The sequence below is a fragment of the Wyeomyia smithii genome, chromosome 3, assembly GCF_029784165.1.
Source record: "Wyeomyia smithii strain HCP4-BCI-WySm-NY-G18 chromosome 3, ASM2978416v1, whole genome shotgun sequence".
Classification (NCBI taxonomy): Eukaryota; Metazoa; Arthropoda; class Insecta; order Diptera; family Culicidae; genus Wyeomyia; species Wyeomyia smithii.
In genome coordinates this window covers 135,866,358-135,885,804 of record NC_073696.1, presented here as the reverse complement: position 1 = coordinate 135,885,804, position 19,447 = coordinate 135,866,358, and the positions used below count along the sequence as shown (strand labels likewise).

Here is a 19,447-nt window from a genome sequence, read left to right as displayed (position 1 = left end):
TGAAGTCGATTTGTGGCTCCAGTGCATCATTACGGTTCCGGAAATACCCATATTGGGTGGTATTTGGTCATTTGCCGCTGTTTTTCCGACACCGGAAGTCGCCATTTTGAATTTCATAATGGCATTTGCAGACAATTTCTGGATTTTAAACGGCATACTGGTTAAAGAAAAACTCATATTGGGTGGTATTTGGTCATTTTCTGCTGTTTTCAGAAACCGGAACTCGCCATCTTAGAATTTAAAATGCTATCTGTAGTCGATTTTAGCTCCTGTGTATTATTCTAGATACGGATATCATTATATTGGGTGGAAATCGGCTGTTTTCCAGAAACCGGAAGTTGCCATCTTACAATCCAAAATGTTGTCTGAGGTCGATTATGGAACATATTTGTTACCACTAAAAACATTCACCAATATGCCAATATGTTTCAATATAGTTATCAGTTCGCGAGATGTGCAGAAATTTGTGAAGAAACGTGAACTTCCGAAGAGGGAGGGGCGTCAAACCATTATGGACATATTTGTTGCCTCTAAAAACATTCACATACCAAATTTGGTTGTATTTTCTTGATTGGTTCTTGAGCTGTGCGAAATTTGTGTTTCATTTTCATGGGATCCCTCCCTTATAGAAGAGGGAGTCGGGTTTCAAACCATTATGTATATATTTGTTACCACTAAAAACATTTACCTGCCAAATTTTGTTCCATTTGGTTGATTAGTTCTCGAGATGTGTACAAATTTGTGTTTCATCCAACTATTATGGACATATTAGTTACCTACCCCTTAAAACATCCACATGCCAAATTCGGTTTCATTTGCTTGGTTTGTTCTTGAGTTGTGCAGAAATTTATGTTTCATTTGTATGGGACCCCTCCCTTCCATAAGAGGGAGGGGTCTCAAACTATCATAGGAACCTTCATCGGCACCAAAAACCCCTACATACAAATTTTCACGTCGATCGGTTCGTTAGTTTTCGGGCCTATATGGATCAGACAGACAGACAGACTTGACTGCATTTTTATGCAGTCAGGTTTTTTTTACGCGGTTTTTTTATACGCGGTCTTTTTTTACGAGGTTTTTTTTACGCGGATTTTTGAATTAACGCGTTTTTTTACGCGGATTTTTGAATCAACGCGGTTTTTTTACGCGGATTTTTGAATTAACGCGGTTTTTTTACGCGATACCGCGCTAATTCAAAAAAATTTTCACTAATTTCCGAATGAACCGAATGAATTTCCGAATGAATTAGTCCAAAAAATACTCCGGAATGACCGTCAAAGAGGACAATTATATAATGTATTAAATACTGGTTCTAGAGTGTCTCGGGTTTTTTCTAAAGCCCTTCTTGCTGGACTACTTTACGCGGATTTTTTAAAAAACGTGTTTTTTTTACGCGGATTTTTGAATTAACGCGGTTTTTTTTACGCGGATTTTCGAATTAACGCGGTTTTTTTATGCGGTTTTTTTTACGAGGTACGTATCCCCCGCGTAAAAAAAACCTGACTGTATGTAAAGATTACAACATCAATATTTTAGAACCTAAAGAGTGAATATACATTTATTGGATTGAAGCGTTCATGTAAATCTATTTTTACAAATAAAAAATTGAATGAGAAAGGCTGGGTCTGACCGCTAGGTGGATTAATTTAGTTTTTTTTTTTTTTAATTTTTGCCTTTCTCCTAGAAAGGTATAGCAATCATTTGCAAATCCGAAAGTATAAAAGTGCTCCAAAGGGCCGAATGGCATATATCACTCGACTCAGCTTTACGAGCTGAGCATTTTCTGTATGTGTGTGTGTGTATGTGTGTGTGTGTATGTGCAGATTTTTATTCTCACTCACTTTTCTCAGAGATGGCTGACCCGATTTCCACAAAATTAGTGTCAAATGAATGGTCTAGCTGCCGCAGAAGACCCTATTGAATTTTACTGTAATCGAACTGTAACTCCATTTGTAATGTGCCGACTTGTGAAAATCACGAAACTTCATTATCTCAGAAACTACACAACCGATTTGATTATTATTATCAGATGAGCGGGCTATTTAAGGGTTAATTGATGAATTATGATTGAACACGTGGTTTCAAAGTTTAGCTGCCCTACACGTTCCTATTTCATTTGATAATAATCGAACTCAAGCAACCGTTATGTATTAAATTGTTAATAAAACAACGAAAGTCTATTATCTCAAAGATTACATGACTTATTTGAACATAACTAGTGTCATACGAACGAGTCATCTCTCAAACTTACAAATAACAAACTTCCTAACAATTTGATATGTGGCTCAAAAGTAATGGAAAGGAGAGAAATTCAAAGGCTATTTAAAACTATACCTGCTTTGATCGATATATGTGGCCTCAACATAATTTAAATGTGGTGTCGTACTATTTGAACGTTCCAAGTTCATTGATTACTTGCGGTTTGTTTGAAGTCTGCAAATGCACGACGAATCGGCCATAGGATATGATCAAAGTCAAATAACAAATCGTTTGAAATGATTGGTTTTATCGAAATGACAACATCCTCGTCTTTTGGCTTCTGTACATCGCCTTAATTCTGAATATATTCATATTGGGTGGTATTCTGTCATTATCAGCAGACTTTCTGGCATCAATCTGACACCGTAAATACCCATATTGGGAGGTAGTTTTGGTTGTTTTCCAGAAACTAAAAGTGGTCGTCTTCAAATTCAAAATAGTGTCCAGGGTCAATGTTTGGTTTCTATGCATCATCACGTTTACGGTAATATCCATATTGAGTATTATTCGGTCATTTCCGACTGTTGCCTATAAGTTGCCATTTAGCAATTCAAAATGGTGCTTGAGGTCAATTGATAGCTCCTTGCATCATTCTGGTTCCAGAGATACTCATATTGGATAGTATTTGTTTATTTTAGGCTGTTTTTCACAAACCGGTAGTCGCCATCTTGGATTTCAAAATGGTATATAGGATACTGGTTAAAGAAAAACTCATGTTGGGTGATATTTGGTCACTTTGGACTGTTTTTCAGAAACCGAAAGTCGTCATTTTGGACTTTAAAATTGCCTGTGAAATCAATTTCTGTCATCTGGGCGTAATTCTGGTTCCGAAAACATTCATATTGAATGGTATCTGGTCATTTCCGGCTGTTTGCCAGACACCGGAAGTCACCATCTTGAAATTCAAGAGTGTGTCTGTGATCAATTTTTAGCTTTTGTGCATCTTTCTGGTTCCAGAAATACTAATATTTAATGGGAATCGTCCATTTCAGGCTGTTTTCCAGAAACCGGAAGTTGCCATCTTACAATTCAAAATGTTGTCTGAAGTCGATTTGTGGCTCCAGTGCATCATTACGGTTCCGGAAATACCCATATTGGGTGGTATTTGGTCATTTGCCGCTGTTTTCAGAAACCGGAACTCGCCATCTTAGAATTTAAAATGCTATCTGTAGTCGATTTTAGCTCCTGTGTATTATTCTAGATACGGATATCATTATATTGGGTGGAAATCGGCCATTTTCGGCTGTTTTCCAGAAACCGGAAGTTGCCATCTTACAATCCAAAATGTTGTCTGAGGTCGATTATGGAACATATTTGTTACCACTAAAAACATTCACCAATATGCCAATATGTTTCCATTTAGTTGATTAGTTCGCGAGATGTGCAGAAATTTGTGAAGAAACGTGAACTTCCGAAGAGGGAGGGGCGTCAAACCATTATGGACATATTTGTTACCTCTAAAAACATTCACATACCAAATTTGGTTGTATTTTCTTGATTGGTTCTTGAGCTGTGCGAAATTTGTGTTTCATTTTCATGGGATCCCTCCCTTATAGAAGAGGGAGTCGGGTTTCAAACCATTATGTACATATTTGTTACCACTTAAAACATTTACCTGCCAAATTTTGTTCCATTTGGTTGATTAGTTCTCGAGATGTGCACGATTTTGTGTTTCATCCAACTATTATGGACATATTAGTTACCCCTTAAAACATCCACATGCCAAATTCGGTTTCATTTGCTTGGTTTGTTCTTGAGTTGTGCAGAAATTTATGTTTCATTTTTATGGGACCCCTCCCTTCCAGAAGAGGGAGGGGTCTCAAACTATCATAGGAACCTTCATCGGCACCAAAAACCCCTACATACAAATTTTCACGTCGATCGGTTCGGTAGTTTTCGGGCCTATATGGATCAGACAGACAGACAGACTTGACTGCATTTTTATATGTAAAGATTACAACATCAATATTTTAGAACCTAAAGAGTGAATATACATTCATTGGATTGAAGCGTTCATGTAAATCTATTTTTACAAATAAAAAATTGAATGAGAAAGGCTGGGTCTGACCGCTAGGTGGATTAATTTAGGTTTTTTAAAGAAACTTGGAGAAATGGAAAATAATTTTTTATGGTAGATTAATTTTTTTATAAAAATTCTAATTTAAACATTTTTCAAAATATTTGTACTCTGATGATTTCAAAAGATGCAGAAAGTCATTTTGAATCAAAAAGCTCTTGGTAGTAAACATTCCAAAGGCATCGGTTTTGGAGTTATTTTGAATTTAAGCTCGAAAAATTATTAGGGGTCTTCACATCGAGCTCGTAAACAAATACCCAGCCGTAAAAATACTCACCTCCATTGACGAGTAGTGGAAGATACACAGTTTACGGCTGGGTATTCGTATACGAGCTCGATGTGAAGACCCCTATTATTATTTAGGAATATACACGTTTTTCTTAATTTATCCGTATCTCCAGCAAAAACGTTCAATGGAATGCTTGATCAAAAATAAACAATTCATTCTTCGACAACAAAACGATTGGATAAATAACTCAGGCGCTATACCTTAGCCTACCTACACATTCCTCCTTGCAGAATGTTTTATAAAAATATGTTTGTCGTGCTACTTGTTTACTAATAATAACGATTTGTAAAGTACGCTACCAAGAACTACTGGGTTACCTATAATATCTGTTTTCGTATATAAATACGATTGCACTTCTCCAGAAGTGTTAGTAACAGTTTGCATTTTGTGAAAGTTAATACAGTGAAAATGGAATACACCAAGCCCAAGTGCTGTTGTGAACCCTTTCCTGATCGTCGGTGCTCTTCAAGCTTACGCAAATGAAACGAAAACGTTATTGCAAAATTAAAAATATTGAAAAGTCAAGCTCATTCTAATACGCCTTAATCAATTTGTGATTCGTGTAGATTAGGGTGCCAGCCAAAATGGTCATCTCGAATTTCAGAAAAAACCCTATACAAAATATTCACCTGCTCGAAAAAACACCCTGCGCAAAATTTCAGCTCAATCGGATTTAAAATGGGGTGGCGCAAAGCGATTGAAGTTTGGCTTTTTTGAAAACCGAAAAAAAAACGAAAATGTATCAGACTACTCTGTGCAAAAAAAAGTCCCAGAGAGTAAAATTTTGCAAAAAAAGTTTTTTTCAGCTGACACCAATTCTCGGCGTTTCATGCGTTTTTAAGTCATTTGGCATAAAAAAAAATCGAAAACCCCTTGGGTGATTTTTCGGTTTTCAAAAGAGCTAAACTTCAATCGCTTTGCGCCACCCCATTTTAAGTCCGTTGAAGCTGAAATTTTGCACAGGGTGTTTTTTCGAGCAGATGAACATTTTGTATCGGTTTTTTTTTTGAAATTTTCTGGTCACTTTTTTTCCATACGATGAATTGCACCCTAGAGTAGATTATATTGTTTCAAAGTAAAAGATGAATTTTATCTCGAAGAGCATCCACACAATTTATTCATGGAACCATCAACATGATGTGGAAGAAACATTCTACCGACGGAGTTGCAACCATCTGCATCTGTATACGAAATGGCGGAGATACCAACTACTACAACAATCGTATCATCATATTCTCAAGAAAGCATTCAAAAAGAATACTCCAGAACACAGAAAATTGAGTTATTCAACAAAGGCCTAGCTGGAATCAACGTTTTACCGTTATCACTGGCAAAACTCAATCAGGAAAATATCCTAGAAAGTATCTGAACATTACTGACGGTATAAGAAAAAACATTTTCGATTTTGATACTGAAGATGACCTGGATTTATTGAAACGTAAAGCGAGAGATTTCGACGAGATGATTTTGCAGTTAAAAGAAAAATTTACTGCGCCCGAATGCTCGAGGGAAGATAAAGTAAGAATACTTTTGGTTCTACCGAAATCTTGGAACCAATAAACGATAACAGAACAGTTTGAAACAACGGAATACATTGTGAAACAGGCTCGGCGCATATCAGAGGTTAGTGGAATATTGGTCATGGGCTTGGACATGGATTGCCCCTGAAAGTAAAAAACGAGGTATTGCAGTTTTATGACAGTGACCAGGTTAGTAGAGCCATGCCAGGGCAAAGGGACTAAGTATCGGTGAGAACAGATGATAAGCGACAGTATGTGCAAAAGCGACTCTTAATGTATTCAATTCGTGACATTTTAATTGTATATTTTTGATCAAGCATTCCAATGAACGTATGGTTTTTGCTGGAGAACCACGGACAAATTAAGAAAAACGTGTATTTTCCAAAATTTTAATAATTTTTCGAGCTTAAATTCAAAATAACTCCAAAACCGATGCCTTTGGATTGTTAACTACCAAGAGCTTCTTGATTCACAATGACTTTTTGAATCTTTTAAAATCATCAGAATACAAATATTTTGAAAAATGTTTGAATTAGAATTTTTATAAAAATATTAATCTACCATAATAAAAATATTTTTCATTTCTCAGACCTGGTCTTTTTTTTAAAGTTGCGTATTAACTTCAAGTTTCTTTTCTTCTATTCAACTCTTTTTTTTTAATTGAAATTTAATGTTTATTTTTAATTTTTTTTGGCCAGATTTTTTTTTGTTCAGCGTATATTTTTTTTATGATGCATTTTTAGTTCCTTACAACTCATTTTCAGACAGTTTTTCCATACAACCAACGGTTTCCGGGCTACAATGTTTCGAATAAAACCTATGCCAAAAGGCATACGCCCTTTTAGAATATAACTCATGGGTGTAAAAAATCTCTCCATTTGTGAAAAATGCTCAGTTTGCTGAGCTAAATACGTGTGCAAAGTTTCATTCAAATCAAAAATGGTCGATTAAATTTTCGCGTATTTCCAGATCATTTGGCGCGATTCTGCTCATATAGCGAAGTGCAGAGAGGGCTTACACGAAATGAGCGAGAAGAACATAAACAGAGTCTCCCACTACTATATAAAATTTTGTCAACTACTGTAGCCTTTAAAGTGTCCTTCAAGATAAAAACAAAATAGTTTTTTTGAAACTTCTGAGGTATCATTTCCCCTTAAACATAAAACATAATACGATTCTAAGTTTTTAATACACTATGTGAACAGTTTTCAGTTTTCCAGCAATAAACTTAAATAATTTCTCACATTATAAGAAACGAAAAGTTAATATTTTCAATATGTATTCACAATTAAGTACTGGTTTAAGCGATGAGCCATTTATTTATCAACTTATAACAGGCCCAGTGGTTAAAAAACATTTTTAAAACTATTTATTTTGAAAATTAAGATTTTTGGATTCTCCTCTTTTACTTTTTATGTTTTGAACAGACCAGCGAGTTAACGGCGACGCCAGCCGAAGCAAAAAACCATCCTTCTCAGAAGCATTCTCTAAAATCAGTCAAGAATATGACAACGACCATCAAAATGCCCCCCTCGAACAGTCTTGGATCTACGCACTGTGTATGCGATGCAGAGTGGAATATAGCACACCCTCATGGGAGCCTCCAGGATGGCAAAAAGTGTGCCCCTACCCTCTATGCCCATCCTACCGTCAGTTTGCTAGGATAATATCTATCGTATTCATTGGTAAGTAATTTCAAGAAATTTGAAACAAAATAGGGTGTTGTATCATGATCGGAAGAGTCAGAAAATGTACCATAATCGGACCATTTTTTATATGCGAGATTTTTCAACAGTTGAATTAAAAACTGTATCAAATATGTAGTCGCATCCAGGCCCGGATTTGAGGGGAGCAAATGCCCCGGGCCTTCCGATTCAAGGGGCCCCCTAGTCCTGGGGCGACCTTTTTTTGCTCGTCACCTTCCACAACGTTACCTCTTCTGAATGTTTTAAGAATTTAAGAAAAGAGGGCCTCACAAACAAATTTGCCCCAGGCCCCCCAGTGTCTAAATCCGGCCCTGGTCGCATCATCAAAAAACTTCTTCTGATGATGTTCAGAAAGTTTCATTCAGATTGCTTAAGTATTACTATTATTAAAAAAGTTTTAAAAAATGTACTATTTCGAGTACAATTTGTCCTTACAATTGTTATCTAGTCATGTTTTCAAGTAGTGATTTTAGAGTCAGATATTTAAAGATTGCAGTATGTTTTCCAGTAATATGCTTCTGCAAACATTTAAATTTAATGTAGAAACACTGTTTATATGAAATATTTGCTTTAAAACTGGAACTATTGATAAAACGCAAAGACCTGTTTTGTATCATGATCGGACCAGCATTGAACCATGATCGAACCAGCCTACTTCTGAGACATCACCATTTTTTAATAAGGGGGATTTGTTAGTAGTTTAAGTATTTATGATAAATATTAGTAAATAATGAGTATGTGTGTCCAATCACAAATGGTGACTCAACACTATTAGAAAAATTGTAATTTTAATTGTTGTAATTTGTTTGCTTTCGCTATTAGGACTTATCATTAGTAGGGATTTAAACCTACTTATCAAGAAAGGGAAGTAAACTTACAACTAACTTAATAACTAATTTACTGGCTATAAACAGAGCTTATCGTAGCAATTGAGGATTGCAACGATTTTGTCGAAAATTGTTAATAATTCTATTTGACATAGCTTCTAATGTTTCAACACCAGTAAGTCTATGTAACTCGAGTGTACCACACCAAGGAGGACGCTTCAAAATTATTTTCAGAATTTTATTCTGAATCCTCTGAAGCGTTTTCTTCCTTGTTAAACAACAACTTGACCAGATCGGTACAGCTCAAAGCATTGTTTGTCTAAAAATTTGTTTGTGAATCAAAAGTTTATTCTTTAAACAAAGTTTGGAATTTCTAATAATCTGTATCTATAAAGGCGAGCGTCTGTCTGTCTGTTCCCTATAGACTCAAAAACTACTGAACCGATTACCGTGAAAATTTGTACATAGGGGTTTTCAAGTACGAGGAGTAATCCTAAAATATTAGTTTTACTCTATGTCATATGCGTAGGCAAGGGGGAGTGAATTTGTGGTCCATGAACGTGAAAACTTCCTCCTCGATCACCGTGCAAATTTATATACAGATGTTTTTGAGTCTTAGGTGTAGTTTTGCGATGCCATGTTCAGTGCCGGATTTAGACACTGGGGGGCCCGCGGCAAATTTGTTTGTGAGGCCCTCTTTTCTTAAATTCTTAAAACATTCAGAAGAGGTAACGTTGTGGAAGGTGACGAGCGAAAAAAAGGTCGCCCCAGGACTAGGGGGCCCCTTGAATCGGACGGCCCGGGGTTTTGCCCCCTTTGCCCCCCCCTCAAATCCGGGCCTGGCCATGTTAGACTTAGCTCAGAGGCGTTGCAATGATGAAGGGGGGGGGGGGTCTTGAACGATGTCCACCTTCGATGATTTTGAAACTGCTGCCCCGATAAGCATTAAATTCGGTATGTAGAGTATATGGTAGCTGTTTTAATAATAATAAGTGTAATAATAATTTTATATATTCCATTAGCGTGGCAAGGGTGGGGGTTAATTTACTATTTTTAACTCCTCAACACCTTACTAGATCTCCGTGCCAATTTCGATAGGTGGGTATGTTTTTATAACATTTATTTTGCTGTATCCCAGTGGCGTAGTAAGGGGGGGTGTACTAATTTCATCTATATCTATAATTTCGAATGTCTGTCTGCCTGTCTGTCTGTTCCCTATAGACTCAAAAACTACTGAACCGATTGCCGTGAAAATTTGTACATAGGGGTTTTCGAGGATAGGGAGTAACACTAAAATATTAGCTTTGCTCTATCTCATCAGCTTAAGCAAGGGGGAGGTTATTTGTACTCTATAAACGTCTTCACGTCTACAACAATAATCGTTCAACTTGAAATGCAGAGGATTTTTCGTGTGAGGCATATTTTTGTAACACAAGTGTGTCATTTGAGACTTTTTAACAAGTCATTGGCGTAGTAAGTATAAGGAAGGAGATGAGCCATATCACTTTTTTACAACTTTAAAACCGCTGAACCGATCATCATCAAATTCGGTATGTGGAAGCTATAGTGGGTGATGTGTTTCAGCGACTTTTCATTTTATGTATTTCATTAGCGTGATAAGGGGGGGGGGGGGCAAATTAGTTATTTGTAAATTCTTTAACGCCAAGCTTGAATACTGAGCCAAATTGTATTTTTCTGTATTTCAGTGGCGTAGCCAAGGAAGTATATCAAACTTATTATTACAAGTAAATCACCGACAAATTCATCGTAAACTTTATATACAGGCGTTTTCGAGTATGATTCGAGCCTTTCACGACATTGAGAAAAGGGGAAGAAAGTGGATGAATGTTGTCCACCTATATCAATTTTGAAACCGCCAGACTGATTATCATATCATTCGGTATATAAAGGTCCTATAGCAACGTATTTGTTTCAATAACTTAATTTTATCTTTCTCATTACCATTGCCAGGGGGGTTAGCAATAATTGTAATTTGTAAACTCCAAAATCAAACACGATACCATATTATTTTGTACACGTGATTTCTTGAATACGTGGTATATTCCTGTGGCATTGATTTTTCTGTGTCTCAGTGTTAACTTTGTGTCAAAGGATTTTCTTAATTTTTACAACAATCAATTGAAAAATTAGCTGCACGTCCATTAAAATCCCGAAAATTATAATTTTATGAGGTAAACTATAGTACTAAGGGACCATACTTAAATGACGTAGCATTTATGGGGGGGAGGGGGGATATCATCATTTTGTGACAAGCTGTGACAAGGGGGGAGGGGGGGTTCTAGTAAAATCGACGTAGCATTTTTTTTAAAGACTGATTTTTTTTGCAGGAAAATGTATACTAAAAATACACTAAAACATTGCACAAAGTATTGCAGCGAGATCTGTCGAAATGTTTTTATCTGTGGCATTCTGAGATCTTCTAAAAGCTCTGCTACATAAACAATCACTTGGATTTCCAAACACATAATCTGTTTTGAATACAAAAATCGTTGCTTTTTTGTGGCTTTTAATAGTGAAAATTACAAGATACTCGTTTCATTTCCGGAATAGTTTTTGTGTTTTCTGCAGACATGGATCATACTAAGTTGTTTAAACACCTTTACTCCTTGTACCAAAACACAAGCCCTCCGAAGCAGAAGATGCAGTCACGAGTCTATAAGTTGTAAATAAATTGAATTAGACACGGTTTTTTTTTCAAGGATTTTTTTTGTATGTATGTTAGTACAGTCAGGTTTTTATTACACGGGGGATACTACCTCGTAAAAAACCGCGTTAATTCGAAAATCCGCGTAAAAACAAGGCACTAATTCAAAAATCCGCGTAAAAAAACCGCGTTGATTCAAAAATCCGCGTAAAAAAACACGATAATTAAAAAATCCGCCCTAAGTGACCCAGCAAGAAGGGCTTTGAAAAAACCCGAGACGCTCTAAAACCAGTATTTGAAATTGTCTTCTTTGACGGTCATTCCGAATCTTTCGGAGGGCGTTGGGTATTTGTATTTGTATTTGTATTTGTCTTATGGTCTTCGATATAAAATCGTACAGCTTTGCTCTATCTCATCAGCTTAAGCAAGGGGGAGGTTATTTGTACTCTATAAACGTCTTCACGTCTTCAACAATAATCGTTCAACTTGAAATGCAGAGGATTTTTCGTGTGAGGCATATTTTTGTAACACAAGTGTGTCATTTGAGACTTTTTAACAAGTCATTGGCGTAGTAAGTATAAGGAAGGAGATGAGCCATGTCACTTTTTTACAACTTTAAAACCGCTGAACCGATCATCATCAAATTCGGTATGTGGAAGCTATAGTGGGTGATGTGTTTCAGCGACTTTTCATTTTATGTATTTCATTAGCGTGATAAGGGGGGGGGGCAAATTAGTTATTTGTTAATTCTTTAACACCAAGCTTGAATACTGAGCCAAATTGTATTTTTCTGTATTTCAGTGGCGTAGCCAAGGAAGTATATCAAACTTATTATTACAAGTAAATCACCGACAAATTCATCGTAAACTTTATATACAGGCGTTTTCGAGTATGATTCGAGCCTTTCACGACATTGAGAAAAGGGGAAGAAAGTGGATGAATGTTGTCCACCTATATCAATTTTGAAACCGCCAGACTGATTATCATATCATTCGGTATATAAAGGTCCTATAGCAACGTATTTGTTTCAATAACTTAATTTTATTTTTCTCATTACCATTGCCAGGGGGGTTAGCAATAATTGTAATTTGTAAACTCCAAAATCAAACACGATACCATATTATTTTGTACACGTGATTTCTTGAATACGTGGTATATTCCTGTGGCATTGATTTTTCTGTGTCTCAGTGTTAACTTTGTGTCAAAGGATTTTCTTAATTTTTACAACAATCAATTGAAAAATTAGCTGCACGTCCATTAAAATCCCGAAAATTATAATTTTATGAGGTAAACTATAGTACTAAGGGACCATACTTAAATGACGTAGCATTTATGGGGGGAGGGGGGATATCATCATTTTGTGACAAGCTGTGACAAGGGGGGAGGGGGGGTTCTAGTAAAATCGACGTAGCATTTTTTTTAAAGACTGATTTTTTTTTGCAGGAAAATGTATACTAAAAATACACTAAAACATTGCACAAAGTATTGCAGCGAGATCTGTCGAAATGTTTTTATCTGTGGCATTCTGAGATCTTCTTAAAGCTCTGCTACATAAACAATCACTTGGATTTCCAAACACATAATCTGTTTTGAATACAAAAATCGTTGCTTTTTTGTGGCTTTTAATAGTGAAAATTACAAGATACTCGTTTCATTTCCGGAATAGTTTCTGTGTTTTCTGCAGACATGGATCATACTAAGTTGTTTAAACACCTTTACTCCTTGTACCAAAACACAAGCCCTCCGAAGCAGAAGATGCAGTCACGAGTCTATAAGTTGTAAATAAATTGAATTAGACACGGTTTTTTTTTCAAGGATTTTTTTTGTATGTATGTTAGTACACTCAGGTTTTTATTACACAGGGGATACTACCTCGTAAAAAAACCGCGTTAATTCGAAAATCCGCGTAAAAACAAGGCACTAATTCAAAAATCCGCGTAAAAAAACCGCGTTGATTCAAAAATCCGCGTAAAAAACACGATAATTAAAAAATCCGCCCTAAGTGACCCAGCAAGAAGGGCTTTGAAAAAACCCGAGACGCTCTAAAACCAGTATTTGAAATTGTCTTCTTTGACGGTCATTCCGAATCTTTCGGAGGGCGTTGGGTATTTGTATTTGTATTTGTATTTGTCTTATGGTCTTCGATATAAAATCGTACAGACTATGATCTTAAATTATCTTATTCTAGTGTTAAAAGTAGTTTTAGACATTCCAAACTCATGGACACTGCTGACGTCATTGAATGCCCTAAGACAGGAGTCGTAAGGGCTATTACGTCCGTAATTTGTTCTGTGAAACGGTACATTACTTACTTACTTTACTTACTTTTTTGGTTAACGGACCGTTCACCGGTCTAGGGCCGAACGAATTAGAGATTCCAGCTTCTTCTGTCTTGAGCAGCCGTTCTCCAGTCTCCCCGTACACTAGCAGATCGTGCATCTTCTTCCACCGCGCACATCCACCGCGTGCGAGGCCTACCACGGAGTCGACGGCCTCTTCCTGGTTCTCTACTGAAGATAGTTTTGGCGGCTCTCTCGTCAGGCATCCTGGCTACATGTCCAGCCCAGTGAAGCCTGTCCCGCTGTATTACCTTCACTATATCAGCATGTTTGTATACCTGGTACAACTCGCGATTCATGCGTCTGCGCCACACTCCGTCTTCCAGTTTACCGCCAAGTATCGATCGCAGAACTTTACGCTCAAAAACTCCGAGCACTCGTCGATCAGCTTCCTTCAGCGTCCATGCTTCATGTCCGTAAAGGGCCACCGGGAGTATCAGCGTCCTATACAGCGCTAGTTTTGTGCGAGTTTGCAAACTACGGGACCTTAGCTGGTTACGCAGTCCGTAGAAAGCCCTGTTCGCAGCTGCAACTCGTCGTTTCACTTCACGGCTCATATCGTTGTCACATGTCACAAGCGTACCAAGATAAACGAATTCGTCAACCACTTCAAATCGTTCCCCATCTATCTCCACCTCAGCACCAACACCACGGGGACTCCCACGCTCTCTGTCAGCTACCATGTACTTCGTTTTGGCAGAGTTAATGACAAGTCCCAATCTCGCTGCTTCTCTCTTAAAAGGTACGAAGGCCTCCTCCACGGCCTTACGGTTGATATCGATGATATCGACGTCGTCCGCAAAGCCAAGAAGCATGTGAGATTTCGTGATGATCGTGCCGTTTCTTTCGACGTTTGCTCTTCGTACTGCACCCTCAAGAGCGATGTTAAACAGTACGTTGGAGAGCGCATCCCCCTGCTTCAGTCCATCCAACGTAACGAACGCGGCTGATGTCTCGCCAGCTATCCGCACGCACGATTTTGATCCCTCCAGTGTCATACGACTCAGCTTTATTAGTTTCGTAGGGAAACCGTGTTCCAGCATGATCTGCCACAGCTCGTTTCTTTTCACTGAGTCGTATGCCGCCCTGAAGTCCACAAACAGATGGTGAGTCGATAAGTTGTACTCCCGGAACTTATCGAGGATCTGTCGCAGGGTGAAAATTTGATCCGTCGTGGAACGCCCTTGTCGAAAACCAGCCTGGTATTCGCCAACGAAGGATTCCGTTAACGGTCTCAATCTGAAGAACAGGATACGGGAGAGCACTTTATATGCGGAGTTGAGCAACGTTATCCCTCGATAGTTGCCACAATCCAATCGATGGCCCTTCTTATAGATAGGGCATATGAGGCCTTCCAACCAGTCGTTCGGCATTTGTTCGTCCGCCCAGATTCTTAGTATTATCTGGTGGATCGCATAGTACAGCCGCTCGCTTCCCGCTTTTAGAAGTTTGGCCGGGATACCGTCCTTCCCAGCGGCCTTGCCGTTTTTCAGCTCACTAATCACCTTTTTCACCTCCTCCTGTGCTGGTGGCTCCACAGCTTGTTCGTCACTCATAATCGTCATCGGGAAATTCTTCTGTTGACAGCTTCTGACTCTGTTGACAGTTCTATAGAATCTCCGCACGTCGTTCTGAGCATAGCTGTCCTCTGCACTGGCGAGCACCTGCTCCTCGTACTCTCGCTTCTTCCGACGGTGGGTTCTATTTTGAGCAGCTCTTGCCACCCTGTACCTCTCTCTGTTCCGACGCGTAGCCGCAGTGAGCAAGCGGCTCCTGGCACGGTTCTTCTCATCTGTTGCTCTCTGGCACTCGGCATCGAACCAGCCGTTAGGCTGCCTTCCACGCGTCTAACCTACCACCTCTCTCGCAGTCGTTTCGATGGCGCCGTGAATACTGCTCCACAGCCCATTTATGTCTTCCACTCCTTCCTCCTGCTGTTCTGCGATCCGTTGATCCAGCTCTCTGGCGTATTCTGCTGCCACGCCATCAGCTTCCAACCGCTGAGTGTTGAAACACGTCGTCCTCTCTGTGCGAGATTTCAGCACGTTCGACAACCGTGCGCGGATCTTACAAACGACGAGATAATGGTCAGAGTCAATGTTTGGTCCCCGAAAAGACCTAACATCAGTAACTTCCGAAATGTGCCGACCGTCAATCAGTACGTGATCGATCTGGGAGCAAGCTTCTCCATTTGGATGCCTCCAGGTGTGTTTCCGAATATTCAAACGTGGAAAATAGGAGCTACATATGGCCATTCCTCTGGCCGCGGCAAAGTTTATCAGCCTCAGGCCGTTTTCATTGGTTGACGAGTGGAGGCTATGCCTTCCAATGACCGGACGGAAGAATTCCTCCCTCCCAACCTGTGCGTTTGCGTCTCCGATGACGACTTTTACGTCGTGTTTTGGGCACTCGTCATAGATTCGCTCAAGCCTGTCATAGAACTCATCTTTAACTTCATCGGATTCGTCGTTTGTCGGTGCGTAGGTGTTGATTAAACTGTAGTTGAAGAATTTGCCCTTAATCCTCAACACGCATATACGGTCATCTACGGGCCTCCACCGGATGACTCTTGTTTTCTGATTTCCCAGCACTACGAAACCGACGCCCCGTTCCGCTGCTTTGCCGCCACTGTAGTAGATGTGGTACTTGAAAGAAGTGCGTGCAATAGGGTCTACTGCACGGAATTCCCTTTCACCGGAATTTGGCCACCGAACCTCCTGAATCGCTGCGATTTCGACTCCCTGCCGCTGTAGTTCTCGAGCAAGCAAGCCAGCCCGCGCCGGTTCATTGAGAGATCGGACGTTCCAAGTACCCAATTTCCAATCGTTTACCTTATTCTTTTTCCGTGTTCGAAGCCTAGGTCTTTGCCGATTGATCCGTTCCGTATTTCTACATTCGTTGTTCGTGGTTGATGGAAGGTTTCGGTATGCTACCTCACCAGGGTCGCGATACCTACATCCTGCTGATGGGGCTGCCATCTTAGGTGTAGCTGGCGGGATACAGCATTCCATAATTTAGCCGCCCGCTCCGGGTCAGACGCTGTTGTACGCCGCCCCTATGGAGATACAGCCGCGTACGACCCCTTCCCAGTCAGCATACGACCATAGTTTCCACCGGGGTTGGTTACCCGATCTCCGCTAAGGTTACTCGTATTCCGGTCGGCACCACGTGGAGGTTGGGATATTAGTTGCTGGACAGAGGTGAAGGGCCACATTAGGGTCTCAAGTTACACGTGTCCAGCCATTTGCCAACCGAAACGGTACATTAATGACAGGAAAACTACGAAGAGCACGCTGGGGCACGTTGAAGTTAATTTGTTGTAACAGTTCAGGACAGTCAATATTTCCTTCTATGATGTCGAACACGAACAATCGTTGCAGTTTGAGACGACGAGCTGTTAAAGTTTCCATGCTAATGAGCATGCAACGGGAAGGGTAGTCAGGCAGGTTGACGGGATCATTCCATGGTAGTTGTCGTAGGGCATACCGAATAAATAGCTTCTGTGTCTGCCCTAGTTTTGAAGTATGCACAAGCTGGTACGGTGCCCAGATGGGAACAGCGGTTTCAAGGATGCTACGGACTAAGGAGCAGAATAGCGTTTTCAGTGTATACACGTCCGTAAAATGAAGTGTTAATCTTCGAATAAAGCCAAGCACCGCATAAGCCTTGGCTACTGTGATTGAAATATGCTCGTTAAATCGCAGTTTAGAGTCGATAGTTACTCCCAAATCTCGAATAGTATCGACACGTTCGAGCGTGTTGTCACCGATACAATACGGGTGATGTATTGCGTTCTGCCGACGGGTGAATGAAATCACTCTGCATTTTGTGGCATTGATTCTCATGCCATTCTCATTGCACCACGATAAAATTTCGTTTACATCGTCTTGGAGCGCGAGACAGTCCACAGGGGAAGCAATAATTCTGTACAATTTGAGGTCATCGGCAAACATTTGTTTGGCAGATTTCAGTCGGGAGCACACGTCATTCACAAACAGAATGAAAATGAGCGGGCCTAGTACACTTCCCCGTGGTACACCAGATGTGATGACAAAATCTTTGGAACAAACCGAGTTGACACTTACCGATGCTTTGCGGTTAGTAAGATATGACTGTAGCCAGTCGGTGATGTGTTCTGGAAATCCCATATACTTCAAATTTTCAATGGCGTAAATGTGCGGCACAACATCAAATGCTTTTGAGAAGTCGACGTAGATTGAGTCAACCTGGTGTTTATTCTCGATTTCCTTGAACAGGAGGTTTATGTAACACATTAAATTTGTCGTCGTTGACCTACGTTGTACAAAACCATGTTGGTACTCCGATATCAATGGACGTGCAGCTCTGTTAACTATTGATTGGACCATAGACTCGAAAACCTTTCCGAGCGTACATAAAATCGATATTCCACGGTAATTTTCAACACGGTGGGTACTGCCTGATTTGTGTATCGGTATGATTCTGGCAGATTTCCAAATCGCTGGGAAAGTCCTTTCTGAGAGCGATTGGTTAAAGAGATAAGCAACGGGAAAGGCCAGTGAAGAAGCACAATGTCTCAGGAACAATGGTGGTAGGCCGTCGACGCCAGCCCCTTTGGTAACGGAAACTTCTTCGAGCTCTTTTTGAACTTCGGTAATTGAGAACATGATTTGAGGAAGATTCATTTCGTACGCTGATACACGGTGGAAACAACCCGGAAACAACAAGGGCGTCGTTGTGGTGTAGACGGTCTGAAAAAACTCGGCAAATAGATTGGCCACTTCGGTTGTTGAATTTGAAAATTTCCCATTAAATTCCATATTATAGGGTATCTTTGCACTCGCCTTCAATGACTTGACGTATTTCCAAAAAGCGGCCGGATTTTGCTTTAAACTCTCTTGAACGTTTTGTATGTACGACCTATAGGTTTCAGCAAGAAGGTTTTTGTACGCAGTTTCCATGCTTCGGAGGAAGTGGAGATCGACCGTGGATTTCGACTTGAAGTACCGTTTTCTTATTTTGCGGAGAGAATTCCTCGAACGGCGAAGCTCAGTGGTCCACCATGGTTTTCGCGTTGACAAGTCGGGCATGGAGCGTGTTCGAGGAACGTGTACATCAACTATTTCGAGCAGCTTATCATAAAAGGTTACCACGTTCAAATCAACAGAATCACCAACTAAGCACTGCCGCCAGTCTATGGAAGCAATAGCGTTGTTTAGGGCATCAAAATCGCAGCGTTTGAAGTTCAGCATCGAAGTCTGTTGTTCTAACTCCTCTGACACTACACTGAGAGCATCGAGCAGCAAGACGAACGATTTGTGATGCATTTTCTGGATTAAGTCTTAGACTTAGAAGTCTGTTTATATAAATTAACTGTTTATATAAATTCTAAAAAAAATGTATGGACCGTGGACATTAGCCAACCCATCCTCCCCCCCAAAGCTGTCCACGTGGTATGTGGATGGCCCCTTATGTAAATCTATTTGTCATTTTTGTCATCTTGCCTTTAAGTTCGTATTAACTTAGAGTAATTATCTAAATTTTCAGTAAATCTATCGAGTCTAACCCGAGGTCTTGCAGTATTGGTGATTTTGACGGCATTTTTCGAAAAAAAAATCTTCAAGGAACGTTTTACCCCAAATTGCCTATCTTCTTATAGAGTAGGTAGCTCTGGTAAGGTACAGTGATAATCCAAATTTTTAGTAAAATATTTTAAGTCTAGCAGCCACTACAGTGATTTTAGTGATTTTGACGGTTTTTTGAAAAAAAACTTTCTAGGGCCGTTT

The 19,447-nt window shown here is 39.6% G+C and overlaps 1 protein-coding gene across 13 annotated transcripts in view; it reads left to right on the top strand.

The window, feature by feature from the left end:
- Positions 1 to 19,447, top strand: part of LOC129729587 (sodium/hydrogen exchanger 9B2) — a 292,387-nt gene that overhangs the window by 136,585 nt on the left and 136,355 nt on the right. For all 13 annotated transcript variants that reach the window (XM_055688270.1, XM_055688257.1, XM_055688259.1 and 10 more), the window contains one exon: positions 7,573 to 7,830. In XM_055688270.1, the coding sequence (XP_055544245.1) occupies positions 7,573 to 7,830 (258 nt within the window). The remainder of the gene's footprint in view (positions 1 to 7,572; positions 7,831 to 19,447) is intronic.